We start from the raw sequence: 22,073 nt of genomic DNA, 5'->3' as shown, positions 1-22,073 counted from the left end.
GGGGGCATATTTAATTCTCGTTTCTTTCTGGGTGACTCAGGTGGTTCAAGGTTGATATTTTGGGGGTTTTTTTGCGCACTGGTCTTCGTTTCCTATGCATACGTGCATGCTTAGTCGTGACCGACTCTTTGGGGCCCTACGGAGAAGGAATCAAACCTGTGCCCCCTTCAGTGAAAGTTCAGTTCAGTCGCTCAGTCCTGTTCAACTCTTTGCGACCCCATGAACCGCAGCACGCCAGGCCTCCCTGTCCATCACCAACGTGAAAGAGTGGAGTCCTAACCTCTGGACCGCCTCAAGATTTTGTTTTAACCAGTGATCCCTAGGACAGGCAACTGCACTGTTTCAAAACACCTGTTGTTTGAAGTCTTGGATCCGTTTTCTGAAGCTTTCTCAATAACACTTACTTGCTAACACACATTTTTGTTTTTTAAGTAAATGTGTGTTTAATTTTATTGACCAACTGGTTTCAGCTAATATATGTGCCGCACCTTCTTTATTCATTAGATACTTGAAGCTGGGCAGGATACTGGGAATGGGATAAGCGCCTGAGATATGGTAAGCGATCACGGATGACCTAACTTAGCGGAGAAAAGTTGTAAAGCTAGACAAATACACAACTAATGTAGAAAGGAGGCTAATATAAATTAATACAGGAGCTGGAAGCCCAAGCCAACTACTGCCAGAAAGAGCGCAGAGAAAAAGCTGGGAGGCGCCAGCTGTGCGAGTTTCCACGGAAACGCCTCTTCCTCGCCTCCCTGAAAGCTCCACCCTTTCACCACCGAGAGCAAATGACGGACGGGGGTGGTTCCGGCGCAGGCGCAGAGTGAGTCAGCCATCTGGAGAACAGCCACAGGTTTTGGGCGGAGCTAGGGTGCGCAAGCGCCCTGCCCTCCAGCGCACGCGTCTCCCAGCATTCAGCGAGCGCGCGGGCGGCGGGCGCCTCGGTCTGTACGTTTTCGATCTCTGAGTGGACGGAGGCTGCTGGCCGCTGCGCGGACACGGACGAGGTGGAGGCAGGGGCCGCCAGTGCGCACCCGCCAGCTATGAAGCCTCCTGCAGGTACAGGCTGTCTCTTGGTTGTGGCCCCGCTCGTCGGACCCGGGAGCCCCGTGCCCCTCCCCCGGGGTCGCCCCTGGGGCCTTAGAACGGAGCGAGTGACCCTCGAGTGACCTGGGCCCAGGCTGGGGATGGGGGTCGGCGAGCTTGGAACCCCGCCCCCTCGGTTGCCGAATGAATGATCCAGGTTTTTCAGCGCTCCACTCATTCAGCAAACTCCATTACTTCTCCTGAGGATGGGTCTGCCCTGAGGTGGACTCCAAGGGAGTTCTAGACTTAGTTCCATAGCCGGACGTTCGACAGGCAAAAAGCAAGCGGGGGCTTTAGACAGTGCAGGTGCCATGGCTGGTGGTGCTTCTTTAGGGAGGGCTGTCCTGGAGGGCTTCTCGGAGGAGGTGGCATTTCATTCAGCTTGGACTTGGTGGGGAGAAGCAGCTGTCCCAGGTGGTGGGAACCGCGAGGGAGGCAAGCACACCAGTAAGACGTTTGGGGAGCAATAAGTCATTTTGGCTAGGGCACAGCTGCAGGTCCCTTTTATGTGAAGCACAATGGGGCACCACAGAAGGGTTTTCCTTTAGGGGAGCAATGTCACCTGCATACCAACCGTGTTTTAGGAAGTCGCCCAGGATGTTGAGTAGGGCCACCTCGAATGTCTTCTTGCCCGACCTATCCTGCCCCAGTTCTCTCTGCAGCCTATTGCAATGATGATGATAATTGTATTGATGATAATCATAATTACGGTTATTCAGGCCACAGGAAGGCAGGAATGTAGTCTGCTTTCTTTGGTGCAGGATTGTTAGATCAGAGACCTGGCATGTAGGTGACAGTGAATGTTTACAAACATGCCTGCTCAAAGTTTTCAAACCCTGGCTCCACCAAAAGACTTTCCTGACAATTGCAGTTCACTCAGGTCTCCCACCTTTCCTGAGCTCCTGGAGCCCTCCTTTACCGCCAACTTGAGTGCAGACTCACAGTCCCTCTTCTGCAGTTCTTGAAATCCAAATTATCCTGCAAAGATTTTCCCTAAGTTTGAAGCAGCCATTTGGCCAGAAAAATCTAACCTCTGTTGATTTAAGGGACTTTTTTTTTTCTCAGCTGGGGTGATTGTGTCTTCCTGTGGGACTCATGTCTGGGAATATCTGTGGTCATCATGGCTGGGGGTACTCCTGGCATTGAGTGGATGGGGACCAGGGGTGCTGCTCAACATTCCACAGTGCCCAGGATGGCCCCACACAGAGAATGATCCAGCCACAAGTGTTGTTGATAATACTGTTAAAAAAAAAAAAAAAAGCTGCCCAGAGACACCAAACACAGGCCTGAGCCAGCAGCTTCCTGCAAAGACACCCCCACCCTAATGTTTTGAAAAGCAGGGAGTTAAGGACCATGTGGCCTTGCACCACTCCTGCCTGCCAGAAGGGGGGAATGAAGCATGGTAGAAGGTTCCTGGAGCAGCCCCTTCTGCTTGCTTGTTAGGTGTCCTGCACCCAGCTGGAGGGAAAGCCCAGGCTTTATTCATTAACTCAAGTAACTTGAGACAGGTATAGCCATTGCCAACCTACAGATGCTACAGGAATGCCATCAGGGCCCTCTCTGAGAAAGGGATGTGAAAAGGAAGACTGATATGGTAGGGTCCTGGGCAGAGGGGACAACTGTAGGAAGGCTCAGGAAACTTCTCAAAGAAAGCCTGTGTGGCCGGGCACAGAGAAATTGACCAAACCAGCTGGCCAGACCTGCTGTGCTGGACCCAGTAGAGTCTGGACCAAGTAGAGCAGGGGTCAGTGAACCTGTCTGTGTAGGGCCAAGTGGTTACACTTGGCAGGCAGGCCACACAACTTCTTGGTCACAGCAGAATCACCTTTAGCTCAGGGGCTAGACAGAAACAGTTGTGACAGTGTTTGGCAACCACAAGTGTAGACTCTGATAAAGGATTTGAACTTTAATCCTGAGTGGAGCCCTGAAAAGGGGGCAGGGCCCGACCACAGGGTGTGCAGATTTCCCCAAAGATGGGGTGAGCACCATCTGCTAGTTCACAGCATGGGAGCAGAAGTAGGCCGCTTGACTTTGAACCATCCCTATCGCTTGCTGGCTATGGGATCAGGCTATCTCAGGGTTCCCATCTGTGACATGGGGCAACCTAGAGTGCAGAGGACAGAACTGTCTTGGAACCCAGTGAAGGCAAGTACACCACAGAACACTGCCCAAAGATTTTTAAGTGACAGCTGTCAGTAGACACCAGACTCTCATCCAGAAAACTCTTGGTGGCGGGGAGGGCTGGGGGCTAGGGAAGTCTTAATTGTCAGGGCTTCCCCCTCTTTTAGAAAAGTAACAGTGCACATGTCACATTCAGGGAACTCGGGGTTCCACCCTGCAGGCAGGTGTTCTTTCAGTGAAACGCTGGTGTATGCTCAGCACTGATGACTTTGGGAGCTGAGTCTTCCTGTGGGGGCTGTCCTGGGCACTTTGGGGTGTTGAGCAGCATGCCTGACCCCAGTGATGCAGTGGTATCACTCCCTGATTGTGACAACCACAGTGTTCCCTGGGGGCAGGATCCCCTTATGCTTGAGGTCCAATCGTACCACGTGTCCACACACAGCCCTGGAGTCTCCCCCAGCCCTATTACTCTGACCCTGATTGCGGCCTTGACACAGACTTGCTGGGTGTGGGGTCTGTCTCCTGGGTCCAGCCTGCACAGGGGATGCCCTGGACGTGGCAGCGCCGTGCTCGGCCGTGAACCACCTCCGATGGGACCTGAGTGCCCAGCAGATTGCCGAGCTTACCACCGAACTCATCGAGCAGACCAAGCGCGTGTATGACCGCGTGGGCGCCCAGGAGCCCCAGGATGTGTCCTACGAGAACACGCTCAAGGCGCTGGCTGACGTGGAGGTGTCCTACACAGGTGAGCCATGCCCAGACCTGGCAATGCCACCTCCTTCCCAGGGACCCAGTGGAGAGAGGTGCTGGCTGGGAAGGGCCCCTGGTGGGCCCTGGTCAGCGGGAGGCAGCCAGGCCTGGCTGGCTTGCACCATCCCCCAGGGCCGTGTCATCAGACCAGCTCACCTGCCATTCTTGAAACTGGAGCCCCAGGGGTTGTTTGTTTCCTCCGAGTGGCTGAACTTGGTCCCCTTTGGTTTTCTGCCCCCTGCCACCTCCTTGTGCTCTGAGTAACCTGATGCCCTGGGGCGCCCTTCTCGTCACTCTGGAGTTCCTTTCCTTCCCTCCTCTCACCCATGAGGGTCTGTCCTACAGCTTTGTGTGGTCAGACAGATCCCCAGTCTGCCTCCCAAGCCCCCTCCGCAGAGGCTGATGAGGCAGAGAACAATGAGCCAGGGAAACCCCTGTCTCTGCATCTCTGGGAAAGCTGTTTCTCTGAGAACCATCTAGAATCCCTGAACTCCGGCTGCAGGATCCTCACGTGTCCCTGATGCTGCATGGCGCTGGGTGTGTCAGGCCCGGCTGCATGCTCAGACTCCAGAGGGGCCACCCCATGGAGGCCAGTATGCCATGGGCTCAGAGGTGGGGGCCATGGTGCAGGCAGTGGATCAAGAGCCCATAGGCCAGTTTTGCCCTCCAGTCACCTGCTGGGGTGGGGCAGACCTCAGTCTCCCCTCTCATCTCGGCAGGAGGCTCTGGAGGCTGGTTGGTGCAAATTCCCACCTTGGGTGTGACCCTGCCAGACAAGATCTAGTCCCTCCACCCCTCCTGTGGCCTTTCCATCTCCTCTCAGTAGACCAAATTATAATATTTTTTTACCTCTTTTTTTTCTTTTTTGGCTGTGCCGTGCAGCACGTGGGATCTAGTTCCTAGACCAGGGATTGAACCTGTGCCCCCTGCATTGGGAGTTTGGAGTCTTAGCCACTGGACCACCTGGGAAGCCCCTCCCCCTGCTTTGCTGGGTGTTGGGCTGTCTGAGTACAGGCTGAGCCCTGCCTGGTTCCCCTTCTCGCACCCCCTTGGCCCAACCAGCCGCCTGGGCTAATCCCGCACTCTGCTGTTCTGTTGTCAGCTCAGTGCCGTCACAGCGTTCAAATCCCACATGCACAGAGGCCGCCTCTGTCCTTTTCATGGCTCGCTATCGGGCAGCTGGTGTCAGGGCGCCCTCAGACCCTCGTGTTTGGTCCAGTCAGCTGAGCAGGTCACCACCTCTGGAGGGTCTACTGTGCAGCTGACCCACCAGCCCTGGGATATTCTCAGTGGGCTGGGGCCGTGGAAGTCACCAAACCGTGATGGTACTTCAGGCCCCTCTCCCCCCTGCAAAGTACACACTATTGAAAAAACTGCTCTGTTGAAGGGGGCTTCCGTGATGGTCTGATCGTTAGGACTCCACGCTTCACTGCTGGGAGCGCAGGTTCAATCCCTGGTTGGGCAACTAAGTTACTGTATACCACTCGGTGGTATAAAAGAACTGTTGAGATACATTTCACATACCATGTAATCTGCCCACATGAAGCCTAGATTTCATTGGTTTTTGGTGTATTTAGCGTATACAGCCATCACCAGTATCTAATTCTAGAACCTTCCATCACCTCAAAGAGGTCCCCCCTCTCCATTAGCAGTCACTTCCTGACAGTGTGAACCCACTCTCTGTGTCTGTGGACCTGCCTGTTCTGGACATTTCCCATCAGTGGAATCACACCTCGTGTCTCCTTCTGTGTCTGCTTCCCTTACTGAGCATCGTGTTCTCAGGGTCTGTCCCTGTGGTAGCGAGTGCCAGGGCTTCTCTCCTTTTCATGTCTGAGTGACGCTCCCGTGTGCAGAGGCACATCCAGTCGTCTGCTGACAGATATCTGGGTTGTGTCCACTGTTGGTCACTATGGATCACACTGCTATGATTGGACAGTTTTTTGGGTGGACAGTGTTCTGCTCCTCTCAGGTGTCTACCTGGGAGAGGGGCTGTGGGTCACATGGTGACGCAGCGGAAGCGTGTGTTCTCACAGTCGCCACACCCCCTCTATCTCACACACATGGTGCGCCTTGAAGTATAAAATTGTTGGTGCTCTGCAGCATGGCCATGGGCCTCCGGGGCCCTTTCTGGCGCTGAGTCCCTTCAGCCTCTCCTGGTCTCATCCTGCTCCCTGTTTCTGTCCTCGGCTTGAGGTGTCCAGAGCTGAGTGCCGTCCCATCTGGACCATGAGTTCCTGAGGACGATTAACCACGCTTGTCTCTCGCCCAGGGCTTCACCTGCCCATTTCCCTGCAGGGCCATTCTCTCACCTATACTGTCTCCCCGTTTCAGTTCAGAGGAACATCCTTGACTTCCCCCAGCACGTCTCTCCCTCCAAGGACATCCGCACAGCCAGCACAGAGGCAGACAAGAAGCTGTCGGAGTTTGATGTGGAAATGAGCATGAGGCAGGACGTGTACCAGAGGATTGTCTGGCTGCAGGTGAGCGAGGGCCAGGCCAGAGTGTGGACCTCCTGGATCGGGAGGCCCCGCCCCCTGGCTTCATGAGGTGGACAGAGCCCTGCAGGGGGCAGTGGGGCCGTTTCACCACAACAGCATTAGAGACGTGACAGAGACAAGCGGGAGGGAGGAGAGGCGTGCAAGGCCTTCCCACACGCACATGTCATCTCACATCCCTGACCTTGCTGGGGTCACCTCAAGGGGATGTCCCATCTCCCACGTGAGGTGAAGGGACCAGTGACAGGTGTGTGCATTTCCTGCCTCCCTGGCGGTGCCGGCCGAGCACTGCTGCCCACGTCAGGGGACTGCAGGTGCTCCTCGCGTGGCTGGTGGGGTGGTTCTTAGAACCTGCCAGACATGTCTGCCTTGGGACCAGGAAGGCCCTGGGGTATTTTGTGCAGACTTGGGAGCAGGGGCCTCAGAAAGCACAGGCAGTGTTTAACTGAAGTGTTTATTGAGACCATTGTAGGTTCACATGTAGTTGTAAGAAATTATTCAAAGAGGTCCCAGTTGAGCTTTGCCCGGTTGTCCCTGAAGTCATATTTTGTGACAGGTCAGTGTCACAGCAGGGTCCTAACATTGACACAGCTGCCCCATCACCCATTGCCCTGGAGGGGCCCCCAGCAGCTTTGGTTGGGGGCTGTCCCCAGTCACGCAAGGTCCTATGTGGACTTCAATCTGGTTCCCTGGGTCAGTGCTCAGGCCTGCAGTGCTGAGTCCTGTGATAGCTGCTTTGTTAGGAAGTTTCTCTTTTCAGGAAACCTGTAAACCCCCTTCCAGCGCGACCGCACCATCCTACATTCCTTCCAGTGATGACGTCCTGCTTCTCCACGGCCTTACAGGCATTTGGCACTGTCTCTGGTATTCTTGTTCCAGGAGAAGGTCCAGAAGGACTCGCTGAGACCCGAGGCATCAAGGTACCTGGAGCGACTAATCAAACTGGGCCGGAGGAACGGGCTACACCTGCCAGAGGAGACACAGGAGGTGAGAGCCTAGCCTGTGATGGCCCTCGTCCCCATGCCCAGGCCCAGCCCCGACCCTGTCTCAGGGCCCAGGGCCCAGGGGAGCCGGCTCTTTCCTCAGCTCCCCTCCTCCTTGTACCTGAACCCAGGCTGGTCAGTTTCTGTTTCTGAAAACTAGAGGGACTCTGAATGAATAGTTTAGGTCCCTTAAGATGGCTAAAGCTTAGATTCCCCAGGGCTGAGAGTGGTGGTCTCTATGGGGCACCCCTGCTTCCAGGTCCTTCACTGATCACTGGGAAGCAAGAACAGGGGACAAGGGTCTAGGCTTCAGATATCTGAGCTCAGCACAACCCCTGGGGGACCCCAAATCTAGAACCCCCACTCTTTCCATTCCCTTGGACTCTCACAACAGTCTTCTTCCATCAGAAAATCAAGAGCATCAAGAAGAAGCTGAGTCTCCTGTGCATCGACTTCAACAAGAACCTGAACGAGGACACGACCTTCCTGCCGTTCACACGCGAGGAGCTGGGTGCGTGCAGGTGCACAGGGTGGTGGGCAAGGGAGGGGAGCATTCCCTGGGAGGGCCTTCTTCACCGCGGGCACTCTGGGAGTTTGGAGCCCGAGGTCCTGGATCCTTCCTTGGGGAGGGCCGGGGTCTGTCTGCTAAGATTCTGCCCTACCCTGTTCTGTGAGGTATGATCCTTTAACCTCATGGTGTCCTCCTAGTCTGGCTGTGTATGGGGGCTTGAAGGCCTGGGGGAGGTTTTCTCAGCTTCTGTCTTCTTCCCTAAATGCCTTATTTTGAAAACTTGTTGCCTGTGGGAAAGTGGCGAGAATAGTACCAGGGAGACCCCATGTGTGCCCTGGGCCTGGCCTCCCTGTGTGTGTGCGGTTCCTGTGCTGGGGCCTCCAGACCCATCACCAGGGATGGTGCCTCCTGTGCCCCCAGGTGCAGGCCCTCTCGGGATGAGGTCCCTACCCATCCTGATGACTGGCTTTACATTTCTGGCCCCAATCAGCTCAAGTTAAGCCTCACTTTCCATTCTGACCTCTCCAGATGCCTTCCCTGTTGACAGATTTGCTTCCGTTTTACCCACACTGACAATTTTGCAAAATCCAGGCAGGTGGGCAATGGCCTGTGAGCCCTGCCCAAGGGTCCGATGGTGCTGTCACATACGCTGTGATACTGCCTGGGCCTCTGGTCAGTAGGGACTCCGGGACACAGATGTGCTGTGTCCTGAGCAGGAGCTTCAGGTCCATCACGCTGACCTCTGCCACTCTGACTTTTTGTCCCCACTGTTGTGTCCCAGGAAGCAAGGCCCATGTGGCTCCAAAGGTTCTCAGGCCAAAGGGCCATGCCAGGCCTCTGGAGTCCACTGTGCTATGGGGCTGCTTTTCTGCTCACCATCCAGCTCAGGGCCCGGCTAGTTCGGCCTGGCCTCCTGGGCAGGAATGTGAACCCCCAGCGCATGGAACAGCCACTCAGAGCCCCGGTGACTGGTCTCACGGGGCTGGGATGGCAGCTGGACATGTGTGGCCGCCTGGCAGCGTTTCAGTCCCAGCTGAGCAGGCGCTGTGCCGGGTCATTTCTCCGGGTTGCGAAAGGCTTTGGAGAGTCACTTTACAGGAACGTAGGTAGTGCACTGTGTCTCTGTTTTCTTCCCCACCCCAGCCTCTAGAGAGAGTCGTGTATACATGTATAAAACCCTGTATTCTTTTTCTAAGTCCCCATCCTGGGGCTAAACTGACTTCCACCCAGCATTGCCTCTGTAGTGTCGGCTGTTTTCCCCTCATGATCAGTCATTTCTCCCAAGAATCCTGATGGCTCTAGCTCCTCACAGTCAGCGGCTCGTGTCCTGTCCCCGTCTTAGTGGGTGTCCTCCCGCGTGTCAGAACTAGCCCCCCACAGCCCCGGCCATGTCCTCGCATCCACGGGCTTCCAGGCCCTGGTCTGTCCACTGGGGGTGTCCTTGCTGTCCTCACTTTTAGATGCTCATTGTCCCAGTTTGGCCCCTTCGAATGGATGCGTCCCTGTAGTTCTTGAAGCACCTCTTGTTGGATATGGACTGAGCTGGGCTCGCTGTGTCCTCTCCCTGGCCTGGCCCCAGCAGGGTGGCTGGAACCGAGGTCTGGCTGCCGGGGAGCTGTTGCTCCCGGGTCCCTCAGTCACCCGGAGCTGGGAAACCCACCTGGCAGGTTCCACCTCCTGCTGTGACCTCTCACCCAGGAAGGACATGGGAGGAGGTGGCAGTCCACGCTGTCCCAGGGTGGCACCTGTTCTGGGGTGCAGGCCGACCTGGGGTGACAGGACACAACTCAGCCTCCCCCTCCCTGAGGGCATCCTGAGGGAGCAGACCTCTGAGGTGGGAGAGCCTCAACATTGCTCCTCCGGGTTGCAGACGCATGCAGAGGGCACGGGGAAGCCCAGCCTGCCATCTCATTCCTCACCTCCCATCCGCGGGGGCTTCCACCCCTCCCACCTCAGCTGGGCGGCCTGCCAGTCCCCTCAGAGCCCCCAATTTGGCCCCCACAGGAGGGCTCCCTGAAGACTTTCTAAATTCACTGGAGAAGACCGAGGATGAGAAACTGAAGGTCACACTCAAGTACCCGCACTACTTTCCCCTCCTGAAGAAATGCCATGTGCCTGAGACCCGGAGGAAAGTGGAGGAGGCCTTCAACTGCCGGTGCAAGGAGGCAAGGAGCCACGCCACTGCGCAGTGCCCAGCGGGGCCCAATCTCAGCCTGCCCTCTCAGCGCCCCTGGGTCTGGCTCAGCCCCAAGAGCTGTTGAGTCTGCCAGGCCCAGGGCTGGCCTGGATGGGAGGGGTTGGCACTTCCTTCTCCTGGCCATGAACTTGACTGGGGCAGTCCTGGGTTAGGACCTTGGTGCTGTGGAGACGGCACTGCTGGCCACCAGCTCCCAGCCCCTCATCTTCTGGACATTCGCTGACAGCCTCCGGGTATAGTTAGGTTTCCTGTTCTGTTGTGAACAGGCCTATTTCTCCTTGTAAATGAACCCGGTCGATGTCGCTCTGTGTCTGTCCCACAAGCTGGGGAGGCTGAGTGAAGCCCTCAGGTGCTGGCAGAGCCCTGAGCCCAGGGAGGCCCCATTGGTTATAAAGACTATGTGTTACAACAGGACCAAGTGCAAAGAAATCCAGGCAGTGGGGGTTGGGCGGGGGGGTCGTGGGGGCATTAGCCATGGCTGCCAGGAACCTGAGAGCCCTCCCGCGGACACCTGGCCTATGGCTCCAGTGCTACCGTCTATCTGTCCGTCTGGGCTCTAGGAGAACTGCGCTATTCTCAGGGAACTGGTGAGGCTGCGGGCTCAGAAGTCCCGTCTGCTGGGGTTCAGCACGCACGCCGACTATGTGCTAGAGATGAACATGGCCAAGACCAGCCAGGTGGTGGCCACTTTCCTAGGTAACCCCGCCCCCTCGCCCCAGGTGCCTGGGGGGAGGTGTGAGGGCTGAGGACCACCTCAACTGGACGAGGTGCTGCCTGCGAGCCCCACTTGTCCACCCTTGGGGGTCCCATGTGGGATGAGTGGTGGGGGCTGGGGCTGGCCCAGGAAGGTAGCTGAGCCTCACACAACCCCTATCACCCACAGATGAGCTGGCGCAGAAGCTGAAGCCACTTGGGGAGCAGGAGCGGGCTGTGATCCTGGAGCTGAAGAGGGCGGAGTGCGAGCAGCGCGGCCTGGCCTTCGATGGGCGCATCAACGCCTGGGACATGCGCTACTACATGAACCAGGTGGAGGAGACGCGTTACTGTGTGGACCAGAATCTGCTCAAGGAGTACTTTCCCATGCAGGTGGTGACCCGCGGGCTGCTGGGCATCTACCAGGAGCTCCTGGGCCTCAGCTTCCAGCTGGAGGAGGGCGCCGCCGTGTGGCATGAGGATGTGGCACTCTATGCCGTGCGGGATGCAGCCTCGGGCAAGCTCATCGGCAAGTTCTACCTGGACCTCTACCCCCGGTGTGTGTATGGGGGACCCGTCAGCCAGGCTGGGCTGGGCACCCTCTCCACCCACCCCCAGCGGTCAAGACTGACCCCACGTCCCCGGTCCCCACCCAGGGAAGGCAAGTATGGGCATGCGGCCTGCTTTGGCCTGCAGCCAGGCTGCCTACGGAAGGATGGGAGCCGCCAGATCGCCATCGCTGCCATGGTGGCCAACTTCACCAAGCCCACACCCGATGCGCCCTCCCTGCTGCAGCACGATGAGGTGGAGACCTACTTCCACGAGTTCGGCCACGTGATGCACCAGCTCTGCTCCCAGGTGGGTGGGGGGGGGGAGGGCAGGGCGTGGTAGTCTATAGGCAGGTTGATACCAGCTTCCATCCCTGAACCCCATGCACTGGATGTGTGAACAACAGCAAGGGATGTCCTTGTGGCTCCGGAAGCTGGGAGCCCTGGGTAAAGGCATAAGCAGAGCCGATTCCCTACGTGTTAAGTCCCAGGGACTTTCCTCATCGGGCCTCCCAGATGAGCGTGCATCCCCAGGACCTGGCAACAGATGTGCTTGCACTTGGCCCTCTCGCGGTCAGCCCTCAGCCTGAGAGCTGTGCTCACACGAGCTGCCTCGGAGCGTGAGGGGACAGTTCAGAACAGCTCACCAAGCTGTGTGGCCATCCCAGTGCCCTGTTCTGGGAATTTTCTATCACCCCAAAAATGTCCCTCATGCACCTTAGCTGTCATTACCCAAAACCCCTCCCCGCCAGCCCCTGACAACCAGGAACCCACTCCCTGTGTCTGCGGATCTGCCTGCTCTGGACGTTTCCCATCAATGGAAACGTCCCATCACACCCTGTGTGTCCTTCTGTGTCTGCTCCTCTCACTGAGCGTCGTGTTCTCAGGGTCCATCCACACGGTAGTGAGTGTCAGGGCTTCTCTCCTTTTCATGGCTCAGGGATGCTTCCAGGTGTGGAGGGACCTCTGAGCAGAATCTTTTGACTTTGAAGTTGTTAAATGTTTCCTCGCACGTTTTGCAGATTCTTCTCTAACTCAAGACACAGAGTTTCTTCTCAATTTTTTTCCTGTTAGTTTAGTAGTTGAGCTCTTCATTTTGGTGTTATTGTCTTATGGTGTGAGGGTGGGGGTCTCCGAGCCCTCACCCCCACCACCTTTAGCCCCCTTCACGCCCCTCCCCTTGTGCAGCTTCCTTGTGATCCACTCAGGGATGGCTTTCTGTCCCTGGACCACTCCTCTGCCAGTGACCCTCATGGCTCTCTCGCAGCCGTCATGTCTTTCTCAGTATAGCTGTTCTCAGTGTTAAGGCAGTTCTGTGCTATAAAGTCGCCGTGAATGTGGAGGGAGCGGTTACTGAGCCACTGCCCCTGCAGACAGTGCAGAGCCAGGCTCCCATGAGTCTTTGTCACGTGAGTCACTTCAGGACTGATCCTCACTCAGCTTCATGTGCTCTGTTTCTATTTAATGACAGCTGGTCTGATACCAGCTGTTAGTTCAGTCATGCTGAGCCCCTGGCTGGCAGGGCTGTGACCCTTACCTGGACAAAGCTCATCTGATACTTGCACTATCTCCGTGAGCACCTCACCGCCTTCTCGCTCCCCAGACACTGGATAGCACTTCAGCCCTACACTGGGGGCGCCATCTAGAACAGAGAAATCACCCCCAGCCACGTGAGAATGCACACATGGGGCAGTCAATAAACTGTGAGGAGGACACTTGTTGCAGTTGGTGCTGGAACCCAAAGGCAGGGGTCCAGTGACCCAGGTGCCAGTGGCATCTGACTGCCTCCCTGGGTCCCAGAAAGAACGTGCCAGGTCACTCAGCCCACCTGGCCCTGTGTCTGCCAGGCCTGGGTTCCAGCCATACTGTCAGGTACTATGTCTTCAGAAAGAATGTCAAGATGCAGGAAAGAGGAGAAAGGAGCTCCTGCCGTTGCCGGCCACCTAGATCTGCTGCGTCTAAGGCTCTGTGGGTGGGGAGGGGTGCTATGGCCTGCTGGACGGCAGCCTCCCTGCGTGCTGGGTTGGTCAGGGTCTGGGTCCTCCTACAGTTCCCCCCCGCCCCCCACAGGCCGAGTTTGCCATGTTCAGCGGGACGCATGTGGAGCGGGACTTTGTGGAGGCCCCGTCACAGATGCTGGAGAACTGGGTGTGGGAGGCAGAGCCTCTGCTCCGGATGTCCCAGCACTACCGCACGGGGAGCTCCATCCCCCAGGAGCTGCTGGACAAGCTCATCAAGTCCCGCCAGGCCAATACAGGTGCGATGGGGGAGGAAGGAGCCGCCCAGACCCCACACACCCAGCACCCCACCGCCTTCCTCCCCTCCCCCCGGGGGAAGGGGTGCGGACACACACCCAGCGCCCCATCTCCCCACCCCCACCTCCCCCCCAGGTCTTTTCAACCTGCGCCAGATCGTCCTGGCCAAGGTGGACCAGGCCTTGCACACGCAGACAGCCGCAGACCCAGCCAAGGAGTACGCCCGCTTGTGCCAGGAGATCCTTGGGGTCCCCGCCACGCCAGGTAGCCATGCTCCAGCTGGGCGCCTTAGGGGCCAGGGTGGTGGCCACTGCCCAGGTGGGGAAGGTTATCTAGTGACGTATGAAGTGGGGACTGTTTGACAGGCTTCAGCCAAGGCCTAGGAGGAGCCACTGACCTCTGGGCTCATCCTACCACAGTCCTTGGGCCTGTTGCTCCAGCTGTGGCGCATGGGGGCCATGGTGAGCTGGCGGCTCTGCGCATGCTTTGTGAGAAGCCCAGGGGGTCAGGAAAGGGTTTGTACCCGGATGCATGAGTAGTGGAGGTTTGAACATGCGGATGTTGATGTATACACAACGTTTACTCCTCTGTGGACCTCTAAGATGTCCTTCAGGGAGTGCGGTAACCAGTGTGCTCCCCACTGTCCACGGTGAGCCCTGACTCATCAGAGTCTGAGCAGCCAACCTTGTAAGGTGCTCTGGGTGAACCCTTGTGAGCCTGAGCAGAAAGTAGGCAAAGACTTATTTTTCTCTGTGAGTTGCCCACAAGACCCCCATTTTCTAGAAGTGTTAGACCAGTTCCCCTCCTGTGGCCTGGGCCTTGGACAGGGCTGCTTCAAGGCCCTTCTCTCGGGAAAAATCCTGAGGGGGCCCAGGGGCCATGACCAGAACCTCTCTGCGTCCATCCTAGGGACCAACATGCCTGCAACCTTTGGCCACCTGGCAGGTGGCTATGATGCCCAGTACTATGGCTACCTATGGAGTGAGGTATACTCTGCTGACATGTTCCACACGCGCTTCAAGCAGGAGGGTGTCCTGAGTGGCAAGGTGAGAGGCCAGCCTGGGCCCCTTGGCCCTGAGGGCTGCTGCCCCCCACGCCCCCAGACTGGGTGTCCTTCCTCCCTGGTGATGCCGAGGGCCCCTCAGAGCTAGGGAGGGGTGTGCGACCCTCCTCCAGCCCCGCGCCCTCTTGGCAGGTCGGCATGGACTACAGAAGCTGCATCCTGAGGCCGGGTGGCTCCGAGGACGCCAGTGTCATGTTGAAGCTCTTCCTGGGTCGTGATCCCAAGCAGGACGCCTTCCTCCTGAGCAAAGGGCTGCAGGTGGACGGCTGTGAGCCGCCAGCCTGCTGATGGCACAGGGCTCTGGCTCCCCACCCTGGCGGGCCTGGCCGCGTGCTACCTGCCCAGGTGCCTTAGTGCCCAGTTGGGGCAGGTGGGGGACTCCAGCCCAGGGACATGGCACGGGAGGGGTTGCGTGTCCCTCCCCCCGCGCGCGCCCCCCCGCCCAGTCCCTGTGTCCCCATTGGCTCACGTGGGCTGAAAGGTCTCCACCTGGAGGTGTCTGGAAAGTCTCCTGTCTAGTCAAGACTCCTCTTTGTTGCACTAATGCAGCCCTTTCCTGGGAGTTTCCCTAGTTAAAAAACAATTCTTTGAAATGCAGCCATTAAAAAAAAAAAAGACCCAGTCCTGATCTCTGCTTGCCTCCCTCCCACTGCAGGAGCATTTCTGTGGCTGATTTGTTGTTTTTTGTTTGTTTGGAGTTTTTTGGCCTCGCCTTATGACATGCGGGATCCTAGTTCCCCAACCAGGGATTGAACACATGCCCCCTGTGTTTGAAGCAGAGTGTTAACCTCTGGACTGCCAGGGAAGTCCCTGATCCAGTATAGACGGGCAACACAGGGAGTGGGTCTGGCCTGGGCTGGGTAGTGGAGCTCTGGGTTCAAGCCTCAGGGTTAGGTTATCAGGTGAGTGGGGCCTCCTGGGAGACCTACCTCAGCTGGGCTGAGCACAGGTGGCCACTGGCCAGTGCACCGCTCTCATCCACACATCCTGAACTGCCCGTGGGTGTCCCCACTCTTGGGGACCCCTCCATGCCCGAGGGAGTCAGGGGCCCCAGGTTAAAGCAGGTCATGTGGGTCATCTCCCCAGCCACAGGGTTCAGCCCAGACATTGACAGGTAGTCCAGTTGAGGCTGGTGCTGTCAGGCCCATGATTTTTGTTGAAGCAGTTTGGGGAAAGAAATTGTTTTCTCCCCAGACTTGGAACTTGGAGAGTATGAGCTGTCAGGCAGACAGAGCTGTCCTTAGGCCACTCAGCACAAAGGAGCCCACACCATGAGGGCAGGCCTCCCTAGGACCCCATCGCCGACCCACACTTGGCACTTGGAGCCGCTGGATCCCCTCTCCTGCTTAAGTCAGCTTGGGCAGACATTTGTCACCTGCAAGCCAGAATGCGTCCGTGACCACGTCTCAGAGATCTCACCTGAGATGTGGCACAGCTGAGGCTGGGCCTGGCAGAACGCTCCGCCTCGTAGGGGCCTCCAAGGACCTACCCAGGTCCCTGCCTGCTTGGCTCAGGGCTATGGCAGAGATATGGGGAGGAGAGGTGGTTCTGGTCTGGGGGGACGCAGGGCAGCACCTGCCCAAGACTGCCCAGGCTCCTGGCCTCTGTTGAGTCTCAGAATCAACACCACATTTGGAAGGGTGTGTATGTTAAAAGTATATCACATGTCTGCTAATTCATTGTCATGGTGAATGTCCCCACTCTTGGGGACCCCTCCATGCCAGAGGGAGTCGGGGGCCCCAGGTTAAAGCAGGTCATGTGGGTCATCTCCCCAGCCACAGGGTTCAGCCCAGACATTGACAGGTAGTCCAGTTGAGGCTGGTGCTGTCAGGCCCATGATTTTTGTTGAAGCAGTTTGGGGAAAGAAATTCTGTTTTCTCCTCAGACTTGGAACTTGGAGAGTATGAGCAGCAAACAAGGTTAGCTCAAGGCCTGGACAGGCAGGGGGTAAGGGGATGAGTAGCCTTGGGTGCCACCTTCCTGGGATTCAGGTTTGAGTGTGCTCAGGCGCTCAGTCACATCTGACTGACCCCATGGACTGTAGCCCACCAGGCTCCTTTATCTGTGGAAATTTTTCAGGCAAGAATACTGGAGTGGTTGCCATGCCTTCCTCCAGGCTCCTCAGCTGTCAGTTGTGGCTGCAGAGGCTGTCTGACCCCAGCAGGAAAGTGAAGAGGGAAGGGCTTGGAGATACCCCAGGGCCTTTCCACCTGCTTCTGTCTCCATTCCCCCCCCCCCCCCCCCCGCAACACCGTCCCTCCCTTCATGCCCCTACTCCAATGTCTCTCCATGTCCTGTTAAGGGAGATGAATTTCCTCCTTAAAAGGGTAGTTTGAGTTGGTTATTTTGTTACTCATAGCTGGAAAGTACAACCAAGCACTTTTGAACATTTTGTTGATCATCTAAAGAAACTGACCCAGAGTTATGCATCCAAAGAGGGTCAGAAGTCAGGTTTGATAAAAGCTGCTCCAAACCTTGTATATCTGCTGAGTGAAAGGTAAAGAATGAAAAAGACAATTGACATGGTCATTACCAAAATGATACATTTCGTAGGCAGAGGGCATTGGATCTCCTTCAGTGAATCTCTGCACGTAACTTTGATTTAAAAATTCAATGTATTCAATTATATATCTATATATAATTGTATATATATAATTCTTTTTGGCTGTACCATGTGGCATGCAGGATCGTAGTTCCCTGACCAGGGATCGACCTGTGCACCGTGCATTGGAAGCAGAGTCTTAACCACTGAACCACCAGGGAAGTCTCCCTAACAGTTTTCTGATGGACTCAATATCCATTTAGAACATAGATACATTTTGTTGTTATTTAGTCCCTAAGTCATGTCCAACTCTTTGGTGACCCCACAAACTGTAGCCCACCAGGGTCCTCTGTCCGTTGGATTTCCCAGGCAAGAATACTGGAATGGGTTGCCGTTTCCTCCCCCAGGGGATCTTCCCAACTCAGGGGTCGAACCCAAGTCTCCTGCTTCGCAGGCGGATTCTTTACCACTGAGCCACCAGGAAAGCCCAGATGTATTTTACTACAGGGTAAAACAATTATTGGGCTTTCCTGGTGGCACTAGTGGTGAAGAACCCGCCTGCCTATGCAGGAGATACGAGATGGGTTCGATTCCTGAGTCGGGAAGATCCTCTGAAGGAGGGCATGGCGACCTACTCCAGCATTCTTGCCTGGAGAATCCCCTGGACAGAGGAGCCTGTGGGCTACAGTCCATGGGGTCACAAGAGTCGGACATGACCAGCGATTTAGAAAGCACGCCTGCAAAACAGTTTTTAATAGGCACCCTGTCTCATTCTGTATCATGTTTCAGCACTTGGACAGCTCCCAGTTCATTGCTGCGCTTCCTGTGTACCGTTCCTGTCTGAGAGTTTTGGCTTCTTAAGTCAAGCTGATTGCATTCATGTTCCATGACATTGCAGAAATAGGAAATTCCTCATTAGGGATTAGGTAGGGTTAGCTAGGCAGTGGTGAGAACATTCCAAACAAAAAGATCCTAATGATTATAATGATGGGTTGGCAGGATGTCTTTTTACTGAGCGAATAAAAGAACAATCAGTATAAGAGTAAAGGAATATGGCACTGCAAGTCCAAGACATTTTATTGGATGGTTGGGGAAGGTTTGGGGTGGTTGGAGACAGTGTATCTGCAGGTGCCCACCTGTTTGATTGGAAATCTCCCTACGTGGACAACTGATGTAGTTGAAACAGCAGACGAGTTTCCCTAACTGAGGGGTCTTCATGAACCTAGAACCTCAGCTCTAGCTGCACACAGAGTGGGGAATCAGAAAAAGAAGTTTTGTCAATAAACATGCCTTATTAGCAGCAAGTGAAGTATCTATGGGTTACAGGGATAATGATAGTGGCTCTTAATCTTTGTATTTAGAATGATATATATTTTTTAACATTTATTTGGCTGCACGAGGTCTTATGGCAGCATGCAGGATCTTTTTGTTGCAGCATACGGGCTTAGTTGCCCCGTGGCATGTGGGCTTTTAGTTCCCCAACCGGGAATTGAACCTTCATTCCCTGCATTGGAAGACGAACTCTCACCCACTGGCCTACCAAGGAAGTCCCTATTATTTTGAACTAAGCAAGGCTTCCCTTCCCTTGTGGGTCAACTGGCAAAGAATCTGCCTGCAATGTAGGACACCTGGGTTCGATCCCTGGGTTGGGGAGATTCCCTGAAGAGGGAAAGGCTACCCACTACAGTATTCTGGCCTGGAGAGTTCCATGGACTGTATAGTCCATGGGGTCGCAAAGAGACATGGCTGAGCAACTTTCACTTCACATTGGTCAGCAGCATTCCAGCTGCAGGAAGAATAGGACCTTCAGTCCTGAAGGAGGAATCCAGGCAGCACACCTTCTGTGTCATGGGCTAAGCCTGGAAAAGTCAGTTTGAAAAAGGGGCTGAAAAATCGTCCAGCACATTGTCTGAGATCATTCAGGACCCTATAACAAATGACCATGGACTTGGTTTCACCAACAATGTGCTTTTCACCATTCTGGAGGTTGCAAGTTTTAAGAATATATTACCAACTTATATTAATATATTAACCATGGTAGTTTTATTATTTAATAGAATACTATTGACATACATCTAGGGAATTCCCTGGTAGCACAGTTGGTAAAAAATCTCTCTGCAGTGCAGGAAACCTGGGTTCGATCCTTGGGTCAGGAAGATCCCCTGGAGAAGGAAACAGCAACTCCAATATTCTGGCCTAGAACACCCCATGGATGAAAGAGCCTGGCAGGCTACAGTCCATGCAGTCACAAGAGTCAGACACAACTTAGTGATTAAACCACCACCACCACAACATAAATCAATATATTAGTATTACTAATAAATAAACTATCATCAAAACAATAATTTTACTATATAGTGGCCTATGCATTTGCTAATGTGTTAATGAATAATAGCTAATAATAAGAAATTATTGTTTTATTGGCAAATCTAAGTCTCAGGCATAGTGCTGAATATACTGAATTTTCGCCCTTATTTTTTTTAGGCCATGCCACGAGGCATGTGGGCCCCAGTCCCCCGACCAGGAATCGGACCTGTGTCCCCTGCAGTGGGAGCGGGGAGTCCACTAGACCGCCACTTGATTTTCTCTCTTAGCGAAGAAATTTGCGCATGCGCCTGAGCTGCCCCAGGAGCGCGCGTGTGCGACTGGGATGTGAGGACGTCCTCTGAGGCAGGAGGTATCTCAATCCTGAGGAGACACCGCCCGCCCATAGAGGGCGCTGTAACTCAACTCGGCTGCCTCCAGGGGACAGAGACGGAGGATCGCGCCCGGAGCCTTCTGGGACTTATAGTTCATGGCCTCGTGGTGCGCAAGCGCACTGCCGAATCCATCGTGGGCGCGCGTCCCTGGGCGACAACGGCGGTGTGAGTTAACTGGGGTAGCCGATGGGGGGCGCAGGCAGGCCGGGTGCTGACGGGTCTCCGGGTCACGCTGCACTGGAGCGCCTCCTCCGCGGCGGGACTCGAGTAGAGTAGGCTTGCGATGTGGGTTACCTTCGCCCACACCTGGGACCGCAGCACCCGGGCATCTTTCATCCGGGTCGCGCAGACAGGATGCGGCCCCCGAGCCTGGCCCCCGCTCCTGTGCGGGTAATTAGGCTATCAGGGGTCGGGACGGGGTCTGGGAAGGGGTCCCGTGCAGGAGGGATGGCCTGGACTGTTACCCTTGGGTTTGCTCCACCTGTCACACTGCAGGCGCAAAGGAGAGTCAGAGAAGTCGGGCAGCTTGCACCTGCCCTGTGAAACAGTCCAGCACCTACCCTGTGAAAACACCCCTGCACGACAGGTCCGTGGGGCAAACTCTGCTGTGAGGTAAATGGAGCTCTCAGAGGCCTAATGTTACAGGGAGTAAACCGAACGTCCAGACTCCTGCATGTAGACTCACTGGGCGCTTGGGCAAACCCACGGGGGAGGTCTCACCTTGGGTGGTTCTGCCCTCTTGGAGGGGTGATACTGGGCAGTGTCTGAGGCCGTCTGTGGTTGTCTGGACCTGGGGGCTCCTGGCATGGAGGGGATGGAACCAGAGATGCTGCTCCATACTCCACAATGCCCAGGACGCCCCTCAGAGAACAATCCAGCCCCAGTGTAGGTGCCAAGGAGGAAAGACCCTGGGTTAGCCTTAGCATTGTGATTCCAATGAGACACTATCAAGGGTCTACTTCACTGATACCCAGACACCCCTGCTCAGGAATGAGGTCGCAGCCGAACATTCTGCCAATGCCTCCTGTTCCTGGGGTGGATTGCATTTTTCCCTGCCAGGAAGCCCTCATCGGCCCTTTCTTGTGGAGAAAGGACAGAGTTTCAGTGGTTTGAACCCTGAAAGGGAAGACCCTGAGGCAGGTGCCAGAGGCCTAGGTAAATGAGGGCCAAATGGAGTCACTGACATCAACCACAAGGGAGGGGGAATCCCTTGAACCACCCAAGGGTGGGAGTGGATTCGTTGAAAGAGCTTGAAAGGGATAGGGGGGTCCTGAACTCATTACCATCAGATGCAATTTAAAGTCCCAAGAGCAGATAGATCAAGATGTCACAGGGCTCTGGTCCCCCTGAAGCCTCCAGGGTAGGGTCCTTTCTGCCTCTTCCAGCCTCCTGTGGTGGCCATCAGTCCTTGATGTCTCTTGGCTTGTGGCCGCATCATTCCAGTCTCTGCCTCTTTTGTCCCATGGCCTTCGCCCTGTGTGTTTCTCTTTTAAACAAATATTTCTATTTTTCTGGCTGCATTAGGTCTTAACTGAAGCATTCAAGATCTTTAATTGCACATGTGGGATCTAGTTCCCTGACCTGGGATCAAACCCAGACCCCCTGCACTGGAAGTATGGAGTCTTAGACACTGGATCATCAGGGAAGTCACATGTCTATTTTTTCCCCATTAAAAATTTTTATTTATTTATTTTTGTCTGTGCTGGGTCTCCATTGCTATGCATGGGCTTTCTCTAGTTGTGGTGAGTGGTGGCTACTCTTCGTTGTGGTATGCAAGCTTCTCATTGTGGTGACTTCTCTTGTTGTGAAGCATGGGCTCTAGGGTGAGTGGGCTTCAGCAGTTGTGGCACACAGGCTCAGTTGCTGTGAGGCATGTGGGATCCTCCTGGATCAGGGATGGAACCTATGTTCCCTGCATTAGTAGGCAGACTTCCAACCACTGGACCACCAGGGAAGTTTCAGCATTTAAACTCTCAGTTGTGGCATGTGGGATCTAGTTCCCTGACCAGGGATCAAACCTGGGCCCCCTGCATTGGGAGCACAGAGTCTTAATCACCGGACCACTAGGGAAGTCTGTGTGTCTTTTTTAAAGACACCAGTCATATTGCATTAGGACACTCTCTACCCCAC

General features: G+C 55.3%; 1 protein-coding gene across 1 annotated transcript; it reads left to right on the top strand.

Annotated features, from left to right (window-relative positions):
* Positions 1–901: 901 nt before the first annotated feature.
* On the top strand, positions 902–15,323 carry THOP1 (thimet oligopeptidase 1). Its single transcript, XM_052643218.1, has 13 exons — positions 902–1,059; positions 3,740–3,952; positions 6,289–6,437; positions 7,332–7,439; positions 7,844–7,946; positions 9,951–10,111; positions 10,704–10,839; positions 11,027–11,393; positions 11,493–11,694; positions 13,455–13,641; positions 13,775–13,903; positions 14,549–14,685; positions 14,835–15,323. Exons 1-13 carry the CDS (start codon positions 1,044–1,046, stop codon positions 14,988–14,990), a joined length of 2,064 nt encoding a protein of 687 aa, XP_052499178.1. The 5' UTR covers positions 902–1,043; the 3' UTR covers positions 14,991–15,323.
* The last annotated feature ends 6,750 nt before the right edge of the window (positions 15,324–22,073 follow it).

This window comes from Budorcas taxicolor, chromosome 7, assembly GCF_023091745.1.
Source record: "Budorcas taxicolor isolate Tak-1 chromosome 7, Takin1.1, whole genome shotgun sequence".
In the NCBI taxonomy this organism is placed as follows: Eukaryota; Metazoa; Chordata; class Mammalia; order Artiodactyla; family Bovidae; genus Budorcas; species Budorcas taxicolor.
This window is presented reverse-complemented; position numbering and strand designations above follow the sequence as displayed.

Bases quoted from the DNA above. Each gene is read 5' to 3' on its own strand.
- THOP1 (XM_052643218.1), top strand. The intron at 11,695-13,454 runs GTGGGTGGGGGG...CGCCCCCCACAG, and splicing joins TGCACCAGCTCTGCTCCCAG to GCCGAGTTTGCCATGTTCAG. The intron at 13,904-14,548 runs GTAGCCATGCTC...CGTCCATCCTAG, and splicing joins TGGGGTCCCCGCCACGCCAG to GGACCAACATGCCTGCAACC.